At 42.4% G+C, this 21,408-nt stretch overlaps 1 protein-coding gene across 1 annotated transcript in view; it reads left to right on the top strand.

The window, feature by feature from the left end:
- IQCK (IQ motif containing K) overlaps positions 1 to 21,408 on the top strand; it is a gene marked incomplete at its 5' end in the record, with an annotated part of 124,315 nt that overhangs the window by 39,822 nt on the left and 63,085 nt on the right. The window contains one exon of the mRNA XM_082857769.1: positions 16,460 to 16,544. Coding sequence (XP_082713895.1) covers positions 16,460 to 16,544 — 85 coding nt within the window. The remainder of the gene's footprint in view (positions 1 to 16,459; positions 16,545 to 21,408) is intronic.

Here is a 21,408-nt window from a genome sequence, read left to right as displayed (position 1 = left end):
AATAGAAAACTTAAAAAATTTTCTTATCCTAAGTAATTCATCTCTCCATTCTCTCTTCCTCTCCTCCTAGCCCTAAAGGTCATTATGTCTCAGGAAATACGACTAAACTTTTCTAAATATTACTTTGTAGTTATATGCATCATTTACATTTAAAATATTAGAACATGACAGATGAGGTTGATACTCTCTTTGACCGTCATTCTAATCTGAGTTTTCTCTCCTCACAGAATTAATCAGCTTGGTCTATACTGCATCCTTCCGTAGTCTTAAAATTAGTTACTTAATTATATAAAATTAGATTATATCATACAAAATTAGTAATATTACTTTATGTGACCTGTTTATCATCAGTGATATAGCAATAATAATGACCACTAACATTTATTGAGTGCTGTATCACGGGTCTCAGCATTTAACGCTAATGAACTAACTTGATCCTCATAACAATGCTATTACCAGCCCTATTTTGCAGATGAGGAAATTTATGCATTATCCTGCAACTTGCTTTTATTTGACTGAAATACATGCTTTTGAGATCTAGCCATGTTGATTCAATTACATCTAATTCATGCCTTTGATAGTTTTATAGCCTGTGACATTTCTAGATTTGCATAATTTGTTCCTTCGTACAGTAAATGTTTATTGAGTACTACTGTGTGCCAAACATCATTCTAGGTGCTGGAGATAAAGCAGTGAACAAAGTAGCCAAAACTCCTGACTTAATGGAGCTTATATTGTGGTGGGGGATGGCAGACAATAAGCAAGTAAGTGCTATAGAGAAAAATAAAGCAGAGAGGGGAGAATATAGAGTATTGACGGGACTTAATTTTATATAGGGTGGTCAGGAAAGACCTCACTTGGAGGATGACTTTTTTTTTTTTTTTAGTATTTATTTATTTGGCTGTGCCGGTTCTTAGTTGTGGCACGTAGGATCTTTGTTGCTGTGTGCTGGATCTTTAGTTGTGGCATGCAGGATCTTTGTTGCCACGTTTGGGATCTTCAGTTATGGCATATGGGATTGAGTTCCCTGACCAGGGATCGAACCCAGGCCCCCTGCATTGGGAGTGTGGAGTCTTAGCCACTGGACCACCAGGGAAGTCCCTGGAGGATGATGTTTAAGCAGTGATCCACAGTTTTAAGCCATAAGTGGAAGAAAGACAACTCAATTTAGAGAAAATAATATTTAACTTATTTCTTTGAAAATATTTTCACACCAGCCCTTTGCAAGAACAATGTCAGGAAACTGAGACACTAGGAAATTAAGTAAGTTTTGTAAAATCCCATATTAAACAGAGTAGAAAAAAATGAAGTTAGACCCTTAGCCCTCAAATGTTGCATCTTTTGCTTAAATCTGCCCTTCTGGGGAATGCCAAGTTGAATAGACCCTTGGCTGACTTTCTCAATTTTGAGAGTTTAAAAGAATTCAGGTATTAACCAGTTTTTAAAAATCTGAGACTACCTATACATTGGAAAGAGAACGATATTAGAAAATCTTGCTTCTTATTAAGCTTCTAAACCTCTGCCTAATTTTGTCCACTGTGAAAATGGAAAGCCGGGCTTCCCTGGTGGCGCAGTGGTTGGGAGTCCGCCTGCCGATGCAGGGGACGCGGGTTCGTGCCCCGGTCCGGGAGGATCCCACGTGCCGTGGAGCGGCTGGGCACGTGAGCCGTGGCTGCTGGCCCTGCGCGTCCGGAGCCTGTGCTCCGCAACGGGAGAGGCCACAGCGGTGAGATGCCCGTGTATCGCAAAAAAAAAAAAAAAAAAAAAGAAAAGAACATGGAAAGCCTATAATTTATAGATTATAAATGATTAATAAGTGAAAGATTAGCACATGATGCTGAGAGGCTCAAATGACATGGAAGGAAAAGGGCCCTGGGGTGTGGCGGAGAGAGCGACAGGTGTGGGCCCAAGTGAGAAGCCTCACGGTGCTGGGGACGTCTGTGTTACCCTGGTTGAGACCCAGCTCTGAACCGGCACAGCTCACCAGCCAGTCCCCTCACATCAGCCTCATTCTCCCTCCCCGCCCCACTCCAGTGCCAAACCCAATTCTCCCCAGTGGCAATGAGGAGGATTAATATGACCAGAGCCGTGGGCTTGCCCTAAGAACATGGCTCCAATAACCTCAGAGCTCCTGGGGAACAAGGAAATGGCTTTCTAGGTCAGGTCAGTGCAGTAAATCTTTTAGGTTTGGCAGGACACGTGCGGTCTCTGTTGCAACTACTCAACTCCATAGTTGTCCATAGACAACACGTGACAAAGGGCCGTGGCTGTGTTCCAGTACCACTCTACTTGCAACGGTAGGTGATGGGCCAGATTTGACCAATGGGCTGTAGTTTGCTGAGCCCTGTTCTAGATGGACACCAATAACCCAAGTCATAGTCTCACATAAGGGCAAAATACAATATAAATAGAAGTGAGTGGGTGGGAAAGATGAAAGGACAGAGAAGACTATGATGAGATCAGGACTTTGGGAAGATGAGATGTGACAGTCTTTCAGGGACAACCCGTTCTAAGATGTGACTGTCACGAAGGAAGAAGGGGGTCATGGGATCACATGGACTCGAGGCCATGGTGTTGGAGGTGTCATCAGTATGAATAATGAAGTATCTGAGAGGCTTGTGGGGGTGGGTTGAAGAAGATGACACAAGTCAAATCCCGGAGCTGTCAAGGGAGGTGTAAGAATGTCCTGGACGTCAAAGTGAAGGTAGTGCAGTGTAGGGGTTAGGAACCTGGGCTCTGGAATCACAGCTCTGCATGCTAAACCATGCTCTACTCCTTCCAGCTGTGTGGCTCAGCACAGATGACATAAGCTCTCAGAGTCTCAGTTTTTCCATCTGTGAAATGGTCTTTCATCTAAACAAAGCTAGTTCCTTACCTAAGAGGAATTATGGTGCCAGTTTTAAGGGAATACATTTTTTTCCCACTATTGATACATATACAAATGGGTGTGTTTCAGCTATTAAAGGGACTTATTTTTAATTTATTTGTTCATCTATTCAGCTAATATTTATTACTTGCTTAAATGTGCTCTAAAATCATGGAACAGACATATTCATAAACTGGCTGGCTGCCATTTACTGGATGCCTACTACGTGCCATGGAACCATGATACAAACATGGTCCTTGTCTTCACGAACAGAAAGTTTTGGGTTTTTTAAAATTTATTTTATTTATTTATTTTTGGCTGCGTTGGGTCTTCATTGCTGCACGCGGGCTTTCTCTAGTTGCGGCGAGCGGGGGCTACTCTTCGTTGCGGTGCGTGGGCTTCTCATTGTGGTGGCTTCTCTTGTTGCGGAGCACAGGCTCTAGGGGCGCGGTCTTCAGTAGTTGTAGCACACGGGCTCAGTAGTTGTGGCTCGTGGCTCTAGAGCGCAGGCTCAGTAGTTGTGGCGCACAGGCTTCGTTGCTCCGCGGCACGTGTGATCTTCCTGGACCAGGGCTTGAAGCCATGTCCCCTGCATTGGCAGGCGGATTATTAACTACTGCACCACCAGGGAAGCCCAACAGACAGATTTTGTATATAGTTGGATTGCTGTGTATATGGACTTATTTATGCTAGTTCAATGTTGTGCTCTTGGGGGAAGGAGAAAGAGAAAGAGAGAGAGAGAAATAAAATTTTTTTTAATGCAGGCAATTCCCCCTGAATTGTACACTGGAGGTGAAGCATAAAATGGGTCACATGACTCAGCCCTTTCCTTAATTGTCTTCAGTTTTATGTGACAGTCACAACATGAGCGGCCCATAAGGGAACTGTTTCCTTCTGTCTGTCTGTCTTTGTCTACCTGCATGACCTACCTAACTACCTACCTGCCAACCAAGCATTTATATAGTGTTTACTCAGGTACTGTTCTGAACAGTTTATAAATATTACCTAATTTAACTCCCATAACAACCCTACAAAGTAGGAACTATTATTTCCCCATTGTGTTAATCAAGCTAGCCTAGACTAGGCTGCAGTTACAAACAATAGCAAAATACTCAATAACAGCTGATTTCTTATACAAAGACTGATACAGGTTGGACAGCCTTCTTATAAATTATAGCTATTTGGAACATGTCTTTTTTTTTTTTTTTTTTTTGCGGTATGTGGGCCTCTCACTGCTGTGGCCTCTGCCGTTGTGGAGCACAGGCTCCGGACGCGCAGGCTCAGCAGCCATGGCTCACAGGCCCAGCCGCTCCACGGCATGTGGGATCTTCCCGGACCGGGGCACGAACCCGCGTCCCCTGCATCGGCAGGCGGACTCTCAACCACTGCGCCACCAGGGAAGCCCGGCACCTTAGTTCTTAACCTTAACCTCTTCTCACAGAGCCTGGCCCCAAAACAACCGCACGGGAGGCTGAGATATGTGAGGGAACACTGGATAGTCTGTGGGTTATAGCTGTGCCGGCCATAGCCGTATCTCAGAGAAAGAGCTGAGGCACAGAGGTGTAAGTTTTTTGCCCAAGGTCACAAGCTAGTAAACAGCAGGCGCAGGATTTGAACCAGCCAGCCTGGCTCCAGGGTCCGAGCTGGTAAGAGCATAATGAATTACTTCACTCTTCTGCCTCGCCTATCACCGGGTACTTAGAGTGATCTGTACTAAGACTGGGAGAAAAACTGGCTACCAGAGACCGTTGAAAGATGCTGTGTCTTTATATGGGTAATTTAAGGTGTGTCAAGGGGAAATTTTGGCTAAATGTGAGTTTCATCTTATGTGCTCATTTTAGAGTCAGCTCCCGTGTCAGATGCCACTCCTTTGTATATTATGCGTACTAGCATTTATTGCCTCAAATAATCTTATCTACCAGCCTGGGGAGTCATCCAAAATAAGAGTTTAGGTTTATTTTAATGTTCTTAGTAAAACAAGTTCTACCAGGTCCAGCTGTCTTTGATGCTCGATGTCATCATATTATCAGATCACAGCTGGTAGGTTGCGATCATTTGCCATGGGCAGCTGCCGATTGCTTATCACATAAATGATGGGTCCTTCTCCCACAGGTCCCCATAATTTCACATACTCTTCACTCTGCCCATCCCTTCTCAGCTACCCATTTCTTTTCCATGACTCTTTTTTTAAGAAATGTATTTTTATGCAGCTATTTTATATAAACATGGATAACCCTTAAAAATTCCATTAGGTTTATAAAAATAATTAAGATTTATCATATAAAAAATATACATATTTGTTAAATAAACTACAGAGTGAAAAGGAAAGGTTTTAAATCAAGGATCATCATAGAATTAAATAACTCTAGCTCTAAGGTCTTTCAAAAGGATGTTTCACTCCAAATGGCAGGAACATGGCTTTTATTTTCTCCTCTATATTATTTTGTAGCTTTCATATTGTCTATAGAGTTACTTTAAAAATGAAAAACAATTGCAAAATGAAAGGGTATTTATTCTATTTCCTTTTATTCCATTTTCTTGCTTTCTGTATTAGACATTTATGTTTTTTCCAGCCCTGCACTGATTTCCCCCTTCTTCTGGTTACAGTACACCCTATGTTTTTGGAAGGATCACCCCTCTCCCATTTCCCGTTCAAGCAGAAAGTGAGCTGATTCCACCTCTGGCTCTGGGCTGAGTATGTGACCCAGGCCTGGCCAATCAGAGCAGTGAATCCCCCTACCACCGTGCTTGCTCCCAAATTGGTTAAATCCAAGATAACCCCAAGATTTTTCAAGAAGTAACCAGGAAAACGTTTCTGTCTTTTCCTCTAGGCTTAGAATTTTGAGGTTATAAGCCTTGAGCTGCTGAGGGCAATCCTCTAAAGAGATTGTGCCTGGGATAACAGCAGAACTGAGAGGTGGCCAGAGCCTGAGTCCCTATGGCATTGTTTTGAATCTATCTCACCATGTTAGGCATGTTAGCCAGTTCTACCCCTATTAGTTAAGTGAACCAATAAATACCTTTTTTTCTTTTTCAATAAATACATTTTTTCTTTTTTTGCTTACACCAGTTTGAGTTAGGTGGATGATACCTGCCAATGAAAGAGCCCTGATGTTTTCCTACATGATACTTACCCACTGCCCTCCAGTATCCTGTGTTAGTCAGCTTTCCCTAGGCTTTGCTGCAGTAACAAACAACTCTTAAATCTCAATGCCTTATAACAGCAAAGATTTATACTTCACCCTGTTTAATGTTGGCTGTGTGTCACCTCTGGCTCTGCTCCATGTCTCTTCTCATTCTGGGACCCAGGAGGGAGGAGCATCACCATTCCTCAGTCTCACAGCAGAGAGAGACGAGCAATAGCCAACCCATGCAAACAGTACTTCTGCTCACACTTCATTGCTCAATACAAGGCCCATGGCCAAGCTCAATATCGGTACTACGGGGGAAGTTGACACCACCCACAGGCAGAAACCACATGCGAACGACAAAGAGCAGGGACGCATGATTCTCTTATAGGTAAAGGAGTGATAGTTTAGAGCAATAATATAATCTGCACGTATTCTAATCAGAGCTTAAGGAGGGGGTCTTCTTCCCCTCCTTTCCGCAGCAGTGGGTTACTCATATCTCCTGTTGGCCTTACTCCTGTTTATGAATCCAGCACTGTCCTCTTTTGTTGCGTATAGTCCTGACTTAACCAGCCAATCAGAAACAGTGAAATTACTTGCTATCATATTCAGGACAGGAAACATTTAGCTTTTTATTTTGACCAAAAAGTATTCATCCAATTTGTTTGCAAAAATAAATCACTGAATAAACACAAGGAACAAAAGTGTACTGCTGCCTATCTGGTCCCGTGTCCCAGGGGAGAAGTCTCATGAAAGACATCATTAAAACTGAGACCTTCAATGAAACAAAGATTGTGTTTTAGAAGAGAAAAGAAAAGGTTGTTTTGGGCAAAATGTCTTTTCAGCTAAGTTCTACCATTAGATAAAAGAAGAGAAAAGAAAAATCCACGATACTTTCAGGTCAGTGAAAGGTATCTTATGACCAAAACCTGAGGTGAGAATAGAAGTGTCACTGTGCCGTTTGAGGACAAGTGCCAGCGGTCAGATTTTCTGCACTGAGCTTGACAGTGGGACCCAAAACGCTTGTGCCTTCAAAACGGCACAGGAAATGGCATGCGTCCTGCACTAAAGATCAGAGTTCGATGGTAGCCTGCCAGAAAATTTGCCGTCATGCCCTGTTGCAAGGAGAAATATCCTTTCAATCCATTTTGTCTTATAGAAGATTTCTGTCTCAGTAATTCGAAAGGCCGGAGTCTCGTGAGGGTAATAAATCGTCTTTGCTCTTTATGTTAACTTTCGTCTTTAGACAGGAGGGAAAGAGACCTGTTTCCTGAATCCAGGACACGCTGGGGTGCATAAATCCTCTGAGTGCCTCCTTCTGCTGGAGGTTTTGTGTGGGTGGCCCTTTCTCAGGGGCACACGGTACTGCTTCCTCCCCTTCTTCCTGTTGTTTTTAGGTGGCTCTTTGGGAACGAGCTCGGGGAGCCTGGGTCAGGCATCATGGCAGACACATCTGGGCTCCAGTCTTAGCTCTGCCATTTATTGGTTGGAGTACTAGTTTCCTGTGCTGTTTAACAAATTACCACAACCATGGTGGCTTAAAACAGCACAGATCTATTCTCTTATAGTTCTGGAGGCTAGAAGTCCAAAATCAGTTTCACAGGGCTCAGGTCTGAGTGTTGACAAGGCTGGTTCCTTTTGGAGACTTTAGGGGAATATTTGTTTCTTGCCTTATCTGGTATCTGGAGGCTGCCTCCGTCCTGGAGGGCTTGTGACCCTCTGCCTCCCTCTCATAAGGACCCTTGTGATTATATCATTGGGCCCACCTGTGATAATGCAGGATAATCTCAAGACCATTCATTTAATCACATCTACGAAGCCTCTTTTGCCGTATAAGGGAATATATATATATATACATTCACAGTGTCTGGGGATTGGTCCATTATGCAGCCAACATACTGTATAACGTTGGGTAACCTGGAACTAATCCCTTCACATCCCTGAACCTTGCTCCTCTCTTCTGTACCATGGGGATGGTGATAAAACCTACATCATAGGCTTGCTGTGACAGTTAAAGATGGTATCAGAGTTTTTTGTTGCAAGCAACAGAAATTTAAAGGCTGCTTAAGAAAAATGGTATATATTGGAAGTAAAAAGATAACTCACAGACATAAAGGAAAAGGTAAGGATCTGGCCTTAGAAGCAGGTATAGGGACCCAGGGAGCACAGACCCCCCTCTAGTCTTTGCCAGTCCACTCAAGATTCCTCTTCCAGGGAAGGGGCATCTGCTTGGCTAAGCTTGGGTTTCTGAGGCACACCTTGGCCAGGAGAGGACAAGGCACTGTGACCCACATTCCCCCTGATACAGGGAGGGGGAGCTGTCAAAGCAAAATCTGAGGGTTGATACCACAAAAAGGGGGAGGGTATGATAGGCAGATAAAAATGAAAGATATTCACTGCAGAGGGCTCAAAGTAGGTATTCAAAGAATGATGGCTATTATTCTTTTTTTATATTTTTTTTTTGCGGTACGCGGTCCTCTCACTGCTGTGGCCTCTCCCGTTGAGGAGCACAGGCTCCGGACGCACAGGCTCTGTGGCCACGGCTCACGGGCCCAGCCGCTCCGCGGCATGTGGGATCTTCCCGGACCGGGGCACGAACCTGTGTCCCCTGCATTGGCAGGCGGACTCTCAACCGCTGCGCCACCAGGGAAGCCCGATGGCTATTATTTTATCCTTAATCTTAAGAGAATAGTAACCACTGCTTTGGCAAGATGAAACATGGGTAGCAGAATCACCAAGCAAGAGAAAGACAGAATATCTTCATTTAACCTCAGCTCTGCCACTGATAAATTCTGACATTAAGGAAAGTCCTCTATTTCCTTATCTATAATAATATTTATTCATTCAAAACTATTTATTGAGTGCCTACTTTTTTCCAGGCACGTTTCTAGGTACCATAGACTAGAGAACAAAAGAAAGTCTTGGCCCCTGTGGAATTTACATTGTAAAGACAGACAATAACCAAATTAACAAAGAAGCATATTGTATGATGTAAAGAAGACTCAAGTGCTTTGAAGAAAAATAAAGCAGAGTAAAGTGGATTGAGAGTCCCAGGCCTAGGGTGAGAGGTGCTAGCGTTTTAGACAGAGAAGCCGGGGAAGGCTCACATTTGCACAGAGGGTTGAATGACACGCAGAGGGAGCCAACCCTATGAAGATCGGAAACAAGAGTGTTCCAGGCAGAGGGAACAGCTACTCCGAAGGCCCTGAGACAGGAACAAACTTGGCCAGTGAGGCAAGAAGAGATGAGGGAGGGTGAGAGGGTGGCAGGAAAGGAAGCCAGAGAGGCTGGTGAGGCTGCTCCCATCTTGGGTGGGGCCTTGGGTGCCATGATAAAGAGTTTGGATTTTTCTTTTTCCTTTTGAGTGTGATAGGAAACTGTTGGAGGCTTTTGAGCAGAAGAGCGAGGTAATCCAATTTATCTTTTAAAAAGATCACTCTGGCAGCTGGAGGGGAGTTGGCTGAAGTCAGCGCTAATAGTGCAAGCAGAGAGGCCAGTGAGCAGGCGACTGCAGGCAGGAGATGATGGGGACTTGCAGTGGAGAAGGTGAGAAGAGGTTGGATTTGGGATCTGTCTTGATGCTGGATGTGGGGTGACAGAGAGCTAAGGCAAGGCTGAGTTGGAGATTTCAGGCCCGAGCAAGTGGCTGAATGGGATTGGGGAAAATTAGAATTAGGTTTTAAAATTTAATGGGTATACTGAAGAATCTACTGAAGAATCACAACTTACTGGGAATAAAAATATGAAAATCTTTTTCCTTTTTCTTCTCCAGTAAGTGCATCACTATATTACACTGACTCTCTCTTCCATCTGAGAAGTAGCCCTTTAATAACTTTTTGACCAAATTCCATAACTTCCTGGTCACTGTTTTTAGATAGTCTGATTTCACTGTTTGGATTCATCTTGTTTATTTTAAATCCTTAGTCTTCAGTCTCATCCTGGATGCAAAATTCATCTTCCCCCATTCCCCAGCTCTAGCCACAACTGTCTATGATTCAGGGGTCCCTGACCTTGGAAGGCAGGGAAATTACTTCTTTATTTTCACTAGTCTGTAACTGAAATTTGGCCTCTCTTTTAATTATGAATGTGGGAAACAAACCTCAGTAGTACCCACAGTAACTGTACCTTTGTTACTGATAGCAACCATCAGATGTTTTTATATCCCGTTATAGTTGTTGCAGTGATCTTGAAATATCATTTACACTTGTCTCTTCTTTCAAATTATAGTAGTTAATTGAACTGCCATTAGCTCTTCTTATTTACTGTATGATTTAGAAGGACATATATTACTTTATCACCAACAGTTTTAAAAAATATTTTGATAAACTGTATTTCAGTATAATTGGTTTACTTTGAAATCTTATGTACTTTTTTTAAAAAAAATTAATTAATTTATTTATTTTTGGCTGCATTGGGTCTTCGTTGCTGTGCACGGGCTTTCTCTGGTTGGGGCGAGCAGGGGCTACTCTTCATTGCGGTGCGTGGGCTTCTCATTGCCGTGGCTTCTCTTGTTGTGGAGCACGGGCTCCAGTGCACGGGCTCCGTAGTTGTGGTGCACAAGCTCAGTAGTTGTGGCTCGTGGGCTCTAGAGCACAGGCTCAGTAGTTGTGGCGCATGGGCTTAGTTTCTCCGCGGCATGTGGAATCTTCCCGGACCAGGGCTCAAACCCGTGTCCCTTGCATTGGCAGGTGGATTCTTAACCACTGCACCACCAGGGAAGTCCCTTATGTACTTACTTTTATATTAAAAAAATATATTATTCAGAGAAGGAATCAAAATTGCCAAAGTGAAAAGGGATTATGGCACAAAAGAAGTTAAGATCCCCTGTGAGAGGTTTGGAAGGGGTTAGGAAGGTGGCATGCTCTTCCCATACACCCCTGGAGAGGGAAGAAAGACAGTGGGGAGGAGGCAGGTCTCCTTAAGCCACATTAGAGAAAACATGTACTCAGTCACAAAGAGACTAAATAACAGAGCAATCTGGGCATATCTATCAAACAGCAGCAGGTAGCACAGCCCTGGTTTTTAAGGTGGTTATACCAGCAGTCCAAGGGTGAGCACGAGGTCTTGCAGCTTGTTGTTTAGGCAACACTGTTAACCGGACGCATATGCAGCTTCCAGTGATGGGGCTGATAAAACAGGACTTGTTTATATAGGAGAGTGATTCAGCCTGATGTCAGGGTAATAACTAACTGCTTGTTGGTCTCCCAGAGTGGAGTTGCTGAGGGAGTGAAGCGAGATCACATTCTGGTAACTATGATTTTTTAAAATGTGCTTTAGGCTGTTAGAGATTAATGCAGCTGACTCTTCCTTACTGGTTTTCGGAGCTATTCCTTGCATAATGGAAGGCTGGAATTGAAAGAATCCTGGGAGATTCCGTCCTAATGGCTAGTCTGGAAGTCCCATTCCAGATAACCTCTATCCTACTGCTTCCAAATATTTGAAGTTCATTACTCAAGACTGTGATGCCTCCAACACAGAATGTTTGGGAAACCAGTTAAGGCTGAGGGCAGGGACTGCGTAATCTCTTTTGCTGAATACGCTGAGTAGAGGTTATCAAGTACTGGCCTCATGAATTGGTGAAAGGCTTTATGAATGATGGTTGATTGAGGGCCTGTGTCATTTTGTAAATGGCTTTGCATCTGGGTTGTGCTTTCATGGTACAAGAAAACAACGTAATCTTTTACCTAATGAAAATTGGAAAACAATTGGATTTCAAGATTCAGTTTTCAATATTAAGCAAGCCTTTCCCTTTTCTGCTTTATTCTTCGTAAATGTCATTTCAGATGGTAACTTTTGTCTTAGAGCTGGATGGAGAAGTTAATAAAGACTAACTTCGCAGCTTCTCTTATGTATTTTGCAAGTATGCTGTAGCTTCTTTAGGTCTTGAAATCTTTTACTGAGCATCCAAAAATGGGGGAAGAATTGCCTGTGTGTGTGTGCACATTTATACATACACGTGTATACAGGCAGAAGAATAAACTGTTCCTTCTCAGAATTATGGCAGCAATTGTTGTGATTCAAACAGATTTAATTCATGTTTGAGAAAAAGAAGGAGGACATGACAAACGAGCACTACCAACAGGGCGATTCTTCTTGGACACACTCAGCAGTACTGTTTTGTCCGTTGGAATGCTCAAACCTATTTGCTCTGGGGACCTCCAATTTAAGCCCCAAGGAGCCTCAGCTGCCTTCTCCTGTGATTGACGCTTTTGTTTCTCCTCCCTTCCCCAGTTCCCCCATGATGAGCAGTCACCTCTACTCAATCTCAATTTTTATTTGACCTGAAGCCAGTTGCACGGATTCCAAGAGAGAAAAGGGCCTAGGGCTTCCCTGGTGGTGCAGTGGTTGAGAGTCCGCCTGCCGATGCAGGGTACACGGATTTGTGCCCCAGTCCGGGAGGATCCCACGTGCCGCGGAGCGGCTGGGCCTGTGACCCATGGCCGCTGGGCCTGCACGTCCGGAGCCTGTGCTCTGCAATGGGAGAGGCCACAACAGTGAGAGGCCTGCGTACCGCAAAAAAATAAAAAGGGCCTGGCATAGCTTCTATCCTTTCAAGTCGACCTGCTGAAATGATTGATAATTCCTAGGAACTGCTCTCCGAAGATCAAGTCCTTTTTATTTGGCCTGATTTACACTGGCTTTCTCATACTTATTCTTGCTTTGGGAACTAGACAGCGCCCCATTATTTAGCCATGAAAGCAAGGATGTCACTAAAGGTGGCCTCATATTACTGCTTAAAGGCCTATTAGAAATCTCATTTCGCTTTTTGGAGATGTCATTGTGATGCAAAGCGGTTCAGGGTTTCATTACTGCTGGAAGCCCTTTGTTGGGCTCGCCTAGCCTGTTGTGTCCCCAGATTTGCCATTCTCCTTTCCTACTGCTATTCCAAAATGGGAGTACTGATACTTTAAGGATTTCATGACATCGGTACAGAAAAACGTACTTAAAACAGGAAAATTGTAGCTGAACAGAAAGGCGCCATCAAATCTCCCCTGAGATACAAGTGACAAACTGCACTTCGTTCTGCTGTCCTGACATCGGATTTCCCTGTGGAACTTCAGGCAAATGAATACCTGCCAAGTTATTACTGTAAGGATTAATCAAGACGGCGTTTTCTATGACTACGGCTTTTCCCCCCTCATTTTTATCTTCTAGGCAAATGGCTGTGTTTTCCTCTATTGAACACTTGGGCAGCTGCTAGACCGTGAATTCCATATGAGTGACCTTGTGAGTTGCCCTCCTCTTCTCCGTGGTCCACTCCCTGTGTTTCCTGGGCAGTTTGCATTCTTAGCAGGAAATAGTCAGTGACCTTGAACGACCCGCTTCACCCCTCTATGCCTCAGTTTCTTCACTCTAAAAGAAGGACAACAACAGCTCATTATTAATGTCATGAGGATTTAATGAAACGCTGTGTGGAAAGAGCTTAGCATACTGAGCTGGGCAGAGGCTCATCCCACAAAGATTTACTGAGTGTCTGCTATGTGCCAGACGTTGTCCCAAGTGCTGGAAATGCCAAGAGGAGCAAACACAGGCCCAGTCTCTGCCCTCATGGAGCTTTCAGTCTAGTTGAGGATTTGGGTGTTCTTTAGATAATCACACAGATTTATATCTCCAAATTGGGCCAAGGACTAGGAAGGAAAATTTCACAGAGCGCCAATGGCCCTGATCTAATCAAAGGACATCATTCCATAACATTTGAGTGGAGATCAGAAGAAATAATAAGAGTGAACTGTTGGTGGGAATGTAAATTGATACAGCTACTATGGAGAACAGTATGGAGGTTCCTTAAAAAACTAAAAATAGAATTACCGTATGACCCAGCAATCCCACTCCTGGGCATATACCCTGAGAAAACCATAATTCAAAAAGATACATGCACCCCAATGTTCATTGCAACACTATTTACAATAGCCAGGTCATGGAAGCAACCTAAATGCCCATCGACAGACGAATGGATAAAGAAGATGTGGTACATATATACAATGGAATATTACCATAAAAAGGAATGAAATTGGGTCATTTGTAGAGACGTGGATGGACGTAGAGACTGTCATACAGAGTGAAGTAAGTCAGAAAGAGAAAAACAAATATCGTATATTAACGCATATATGTGGAACCTAGAAAAATGGTACAAATGAACTGATTTGCAGGGCAGAAATAGAGACACAGATGCAGAGAACAAACGTATGGACACCAAGGGGGGAAAGTGACGGGGGGTGGTGGGGTGGGATGAATTGGGAGATTGGGATTGACACGTATACACTAGTATGTATAAAATGGATAACTAATAAGAACCAGCTGTATAAAAGAAATAAATAAAATTAAAAAAAAATATAGTGAACTGGGAGAAGGAGGTCTCAGCCCCAAGGTGCCCTTGAGCAAATTAGTAAAAGGTGCCCCTGCCCTAGGGCAGAGGTGGCAGAGCATGTGCTGGGGTTTCAGTGCCCTCTGGCCCATTTGCTGGGAGCCCTTGAGGAGAGAACAGCTTGCACACTGTATGCAGTGACCTGGCCGGGAGTAAGAGGATACTGGAGGTGGAGGAAAGCACCTCTGCAAAGGCCCTGAGGTGGGAGGCCACATTGGTGGAGATGAAAAGGGCGCCTCTGGCTACAGCACAAGGAGCAAGGCTGGTGGGAGGGGAGCCGGGGAAGCTCTTAGTACATATCAGCTGGTATTGTTGCACGATAGCATTATTCTCATGAATTCACTGCCAGCACACTAAGGTCTCCTTAGAAACACCAAGATCTCTCTAGAAGCCATTGCTTTTTAACTAGTGAAGGAGAATTACTTCAGGGATGTGATTTGTTGGTGTCACGCAACCAAGATTTACAGAATAAGGACGGTGTATGAGGAGAGACATTTAATGTGGAAAGCAGGGAGGCAGTGTACCTCCAGAAAAATACAAATGCTCTATTACAGCCCAGAAAACTAGACGTTAGGCAAAAAGAAGTGAAAACAAAAACAGAACAAACAAAAAAAGCAAATAAAAATAAAAGCAGAACATTAGGGAAAGGTTTCTAACAATGCTATCATTTGGAGGTTGTAATTATCTCTCCAAAGAAGTAGAATCTCCGTTTCTTGTTCTCTTAGAAAGGACCCGCCCAGCTGGAGACCCAGAACCCGGCAACACTGCACTCGCTAGAAATTGTCTTGATAACCCCTTAGGTTCTTCCCGGCTTTGATTTCTTTGATTTTGGAATAATCCAAAAGAGCATTCATTCATTCACACAAATATACTGTATCAAGGGTGGGTTTTTTTGTTGTTCTTGTTGTTGTTTTTAAGTCTGAGTTTAGAAGGAAATAAAACCCCAGATGCTGGAGAATTGTGCATTGTTGCCAGTTAGCTCCGGAGTCTGTCAGGCTGGGCATCTGCAAGTGGTGGCCCAGCCGAGGTCTGGTGTCAGCACGGCAATGTGAGGGAAGCCTGGGCTTGGGGATTGGGTGGATCTGGGCCCAGATCCTGACTAGGCCATTTATAAGCTGTGTGACCCTGGACAGGTTAGTCACCCTCTCTCTGTAAAATAAGAGTTACTGTAAACTCAAATGATGGCTGTCATTAGGGAGAGTCTGGAGGCCAAGACTCTTGGGGATCCCTCACTTGTAAAGTTGTTTCTGGGGATCCTGCCCTGAGAGCAGTCCCTGTGACCCACATTCGTTCAGAGGTTTATTCCTTTGCACTATATCTGAAAAGTCTTGACTTTTGGTTTTTCAGAGGTAGCTGTGCTTTGGGGAAACATAAGGAACCAGAATTAAGTCAGACTTGTAAAATCTGGTCAGCAGTTAGTATCTCTAAACAGCTTTTAGGAAATAAACAACAAAAAAGGAGCATTTAGCCATGATTTTTTAATGTGGTATCGATGATCAGACATCCCACCATAATCGAAGAATCCCTCAAGAGCAGACACTGCTCTTGAGATATTTTATTGCTTAGTAAGATGTAGTAGAAGAACTTAACTTTAAAATGTTCTTGAATTTAAACCACATTAAACTGGAATGTACACTGATCAGAGATAAATTGTAGTATTTCAGGAAAGAAATGGACTACTTAATTCCCCTTCAATAGAAAGTTGGAAAAAGAGTCCTTTATTATATCTCAGTCATAATGCAGTATATAAATGTGACTTCTGCTTTGTCTCTTGCTTTATGTCCACATAGGCTTATATCAGTAACATGTATGTTGCACCTTCAGAACTAACACGCAGCTTTCTAACCTGAGCCCTTCAAAGCAGGGCAGGCTAACAATGATTTAAGATTATGCTGGTTAAAAACAAAAAATCCATCCCAGATTTTAAAACAAAGAAATGCTAACTCAAGCCTAAACTTTTCTATAAAAAATGACATTGTTGCTTTCTAAGAATGGGAATAGATGAGGCACTTAATCAGAGAGGCCATTATGTTGTCAAAGGCTCTGCTGATGCTGAAGGATGGATTCTCATGGGCTTATGACCATTTTATTGCTTTTCAGCCCACGGCCGGCGATCCCACTCTCCCTCCTGCTGACAGAATCGGCAGCAGCGCTCTGCATTCAGTCCTTCTGGAGAGCCTATCTGGTAAGAGTCATGTGCAATTACGGCATTTGGTCTGATGGGAAATTTTTGTGCTGTGGAAGACCCAGGGGAAAACCTTTAGATGAATTTGGAGCATAGGATAGTATAGCTAACATCCAGACCTCAGAAATAAGATTCTCTGTAAAACAGGTCTTAAAGAATGATTTAGAATTTCCACTAAAACTTATGCAGTTATTATTAAAAGTACCCTCCAACCTTTTTTAAAGTTTACATTTTATTGAGATAAATTTTGTTTATACCATTTTATGAGTTTCATTATATTTCAGTCTCTCTATACACTACAGCATGCTCACCAATAGAAATTTAGTTTCCACCCATCACCCTACAGTCAATCCCCTTTACCCATTTTACCCTCGCTCCAGCCCCTTCCCCTCTGGTAACCACTTTTCAGTTCTCTGTATCTACATGTTTGTTTCTGTTTGGTTTGGTTTGTTCATTTATTTTGTCTTTCTGTTTGTTTTTTATATTCCACATATGAGTGAAATCATACAGTATTTGTCTTTCTCCATCTGACTTATTTTACTTAGCATAATACCCTAAAGGTCCAACCATGCTGTTGCAAATGGCAAGATTTCTTTTTTGTGTGCCTGAGTAATATTCCATTTTGTGTGTGTGTGTGTGTGTGTGTGTGTGTGTGTGTGTGTGTGTTACATCTTCTTTATCCATTCATCCGTTGATGGGCACTTATGTTGTTTCACTATCTTGGCTATTGTGAATAATGCTGTGGTGAACATAGGTGTGTATATATCTTTTCAAATTAGTGTTTTCATATTCTTTGGATAAATACCCAGAAGTGGAATAGCTGGATCATATGATAGTTCTATTCTTATTTTTTTGAGGGATCTCCACAATATTTTCCATAGTGGCTGCACCAGTTTACATTCCCACCAACAGTACATGAGGGTTCCCTTTTCTCCACACCCTCACCAACACTCACTGTTTCTTGACTTTTTGATAATAGCCATTATAATGAGGATGTTGAACATCTTTTCATGTGCCTGTTGGCCATATATATGTCTTCTTTGGAAAAATGTCTATTCAGCTCCTCTGTCCATTTTTGATAGGGTTTTTTTTGTTGTTGTTGAGTTGTATAAGTTCTTTATATATTTTCCATATTAATCCCTTATCATATATATGATTTGCCAATACCATCTCTCATTCAGTAGGTTGTCTTTTTGTTTTGTTGATGGTTTCCTTTGCTGTGCAAAACCTTTTTAGTTTGATGTAATCTCATTTGTTTATTTTTTCTTTGTCTGCCTTGCCTGAGGAGACATATCCAGAAATATATTGCTAAAACCAATGTCAAAGGGCATACTTACTATGTTTTTTCCTAGGAGTTTTATGGTTTCAGGTCTTAGATTCATTGAAGTCTTTAGTCCATTTTGAATTGATTTTTGTATATGGTGGATACCGAACTACTTTCATTTTTTTGCATGTGGCTGTTCAGTTTTCCCAACAACATTTATTGAAGAGACTATCCTTTCTCCATTGTATGTTCTTTGCTCCTTTGTTGTAAATTAATTGTTCATATATGTGTGGCTTTATTTCTGGGCTCTCAGTTATGTTCCATTGATCTGTGTATCTGTTTTTCTGCCAACACCATGCTGTTTTGATTACTGTAGCTTTGTAATATATAATAGCTTGAAATCAGGAAGGGTGATACTTCCAGCTTTGTTCTTTTTTTTCTCAGAATTGCTTTGGCTATTTGGGGTATTTTGTGGTTCCATATAAATTTTAGAACTTTTAATTCTATTTCTGTGAAAAATGTCCTTGGGATTTTGATAGGGATCGCACTGAATCTGTAGATTGCATTAGGTAATATGGACATTTTAACAGTGTTAATCCTTCCAATCCATGAGCATGAAATATCTGTCAATTTATTTGTGTATTCTTCAGTTTCTTTCAACAATATCTTAGAGTTTTTATTGTACAGGTTTTTGTTTTGTTTTGTTTTGTTTTGTTTTTTTGCAGTACGCGGGCCTCTCACTGTTGTGGCCTCTCCCATTGCGGAGCACAGGCTCCGGACGTGCAGGCCCAGCGGCCATGGCTCACAGGCCCAGCCGTTCCGCGGCACATGGAATCCTCCCAGACTGGGGCATGAACCCATGTCCCCTGCATCAGCAGGCGGACTCTCAATCACTGTGCCACCAGGGAAGCCCTACTGTACAGGTTTTTTACCCCTTGGTTAAATTTATTCCTAGGTATTTTATTCTTTTTGTAGCAATTGTAAATGGGATTGCTTTCTTAATTTCTCCTCCTGCTTGTTCATTTTTAGCATACAGAAATGAAGTAGATTTTTGTATTTTGATTTTTGTACCCTGTAACTTTACTGTATTCATTTATTATTTTTAATAGTTTTTTGGTGGAGTCTTTAGGGTTTTCTATATTTAAAATTATGTTATCCACATATAGTGACAGTTTTACTTCTTCCTTTCCAATTTGGATGTCTTTTATTTCTTTTTCTTGCCTAGTTGCTCAGGCTAGGACTTCTAATACTAAGTTGAATAAAAGCGGTGAGAGTGGGCATCTTTGTCTTGTTCCTGATTTTAGAGGGACAGTGTTACTGAACCAAACTCAGGTCTGCTCACCAGATGCACAGCAGAGCTAATCTACTGGCACTGGGTTGTAGTGAAGGAAAATACAGTGTTTATTGCAGGGTGCCAGCAAGGGGAATGGGCAGCTAATCCTCAAAAGACCCAAACTCTCTGATGGCTTTCAGGAAAAGCCTTTTTTTTTTTTTTTTTTCTTAAAGTTGCGATAGTAAGTGGCAGAGCTAGGACTAGAACCCAGGTGTTTTAATTTTTTATTTATTTTTTAGAAGATGTTGGGGGTAGGAGTTTATTAATTAATTAATTTATTTTTGCTGTGTTGGGTCTTCGTTTCTGTGCGAGGGCTTTCTCTAGTTGTGGCAAGCAGGGGCCACTCTTCATGGCGGTACGCGGACCTCTCACTATTGCGGCCTCTCTTGTTGCGGAGCACAGGCTCCAGACACGCAGGCTCAGTAGTTGTGGCTCACGGGCCCAGTTGCTCCGTGACATGTGGGATCCTCCCAGACCAGGGCTCGAACCCGTGTCCCCTGCACTAGCAGGCAGATTCTCAACCACTGCACCACCAGAGAAGCCCCAGGGAAAGGTTTTTAAAGACAGTGTTAGGGGTGAGAGTTGCAGGGTGCCTAATCAGCTCATGGGTGATTTTTGATTGGTAGATGGTGAGGTGATAGGGTGGTGTTTCAGGAATCTCGATCATCAGTTTTCCAGCTCCAACCAGTCTAGGGTCTATGGGTGTAGGGCCAGCAGTTTCTACCTGCTAGGGGTCTAGTTTTTACTACACTTAACATGTTTTTTGAATTTAACAAAAACCTTTACTCGTACTTTCTTAAACACTATGAAGGAAAAATACAGTCTCCCATAAAAATTTGTGTGTGTAGTAAAATATATATAACATAAAATTTACTATTTTAACTAATTTTTAGTGCACAGTTCAGTGACATTAAGTATATTTGCGTTGTTTTGCAACCATCACTCCCATCCATCTTTCTAAACTGAAACTCTGTATCCATTAACTTCATACTTCCCCGCCCCCCCCAACCCCCCCCCCCCGCCCCCCGGTCCCAGCCTCTGGCAATCACCCTCCTACTTTCTGTCTCTATGAATTTGACTACTTCTAAGTACCTCATGTAAATGGCATCATGCAGACTTTAACCTTTTGGCTTATTTCACTTAGCAAAATATCCTCAAGTTTCACCTATATTGTAGCATGTGTCAGAACTTTCTTCCTTTTTTAAGTCTGAATAATATTCTTGCCAGGAAGTTTTAAAATCCAGAAATCTGACAACCTCAGATGTCATAAAACCATCCAGACATTTCATAAAATATTTTTAAACTGACCACATGAACAGAAATATCACCTGGTATGAAAAACTATTTGTAGTAAACCATTCTTGAGAGTTGTGATGTTATAATTAGCATTGTAAATAGGTTCCTGAGAGTTAGTTATTTCTCGACATTAAGCACTTCTGTAGAAGTAGACATGTTCTTCTTTCTTCTTTCAAAATACTACGTTAACGGTTAGAAAGCCAGATTGTTTCAACATGCAAAACTGAGTGGGGTATTTAAAAATCCATTTGGATATTGTGAATGAAATCTGGTCCTCTCAGTCTCCTTTCTGAAGTGTGTTTGGTGATAAGCCAGACTACCACATTAGTGGTGCTCTTCTGCTTATGAAATACTAGATGTAGTAGGTATCAACTGATGGAGAAGACTGTTCTTTCATGATGTTCATAAGAGGTTCTCATGGGCCATAATGATTGAAATTTCTTTAATGATTTAGGAGGCAGAGACCAGATAAATCCACTGAATATTTATTCTGCTTAAATAGGCTCCTGGTGTTTTAAGCCTTCTGCCCATTTGTTTTATTTTATTCTGTCTAACTCAGCCTAGACACCAGTGTGGCATGCAATTTTCCCCTCCTCCCAACATCAACTCCCCCTCCAGGCATTGTGACAACTGAGAATCACAATGGCCATCAATCATTAATGTTCTTTGATGAACAATACAGTGCAAGGTTGCTCCAGCAGCCCCCTTTGTGGCTTTGCAAAGTTAAAAAAAAAAAAAAAAAAGTGGAGATCCTGCAGAGAACGATGAGAATCTGTGCAGTTATCCCTTTGTCAGTAGTGAACTGACCTGGGGTAAATGAGGCACCCTCAAGGAGAAATAGCTTGGTATAAACAAAGCATACAAGGATTAGAGTTGTGCAGTGTCCCACTTCCCTCCGGCCTGAGACAGCTTGGATGTGATTCATTTGGTAACATGGACACTCAAATATCACATTCTTCTGGCTACAGGGG

This window comes from Leucopleurus acutus, assembly GCF_964270905.1.
Source record: "Leucopleurus acutus genome assembly, chromosome: 16".
Taxonomy (NCBI): Eukaryota; Metazoa; Chordata; class Mammalia; order Artiodactyla; family Delphinidae; genus Leucopleurus; species Leucopleurus acutus.
The sequence above is the reverse complement of the archived record's forward strand: the minus strand, read 5'-3'. Positions and strand labels throughout refer to the sequence as shown.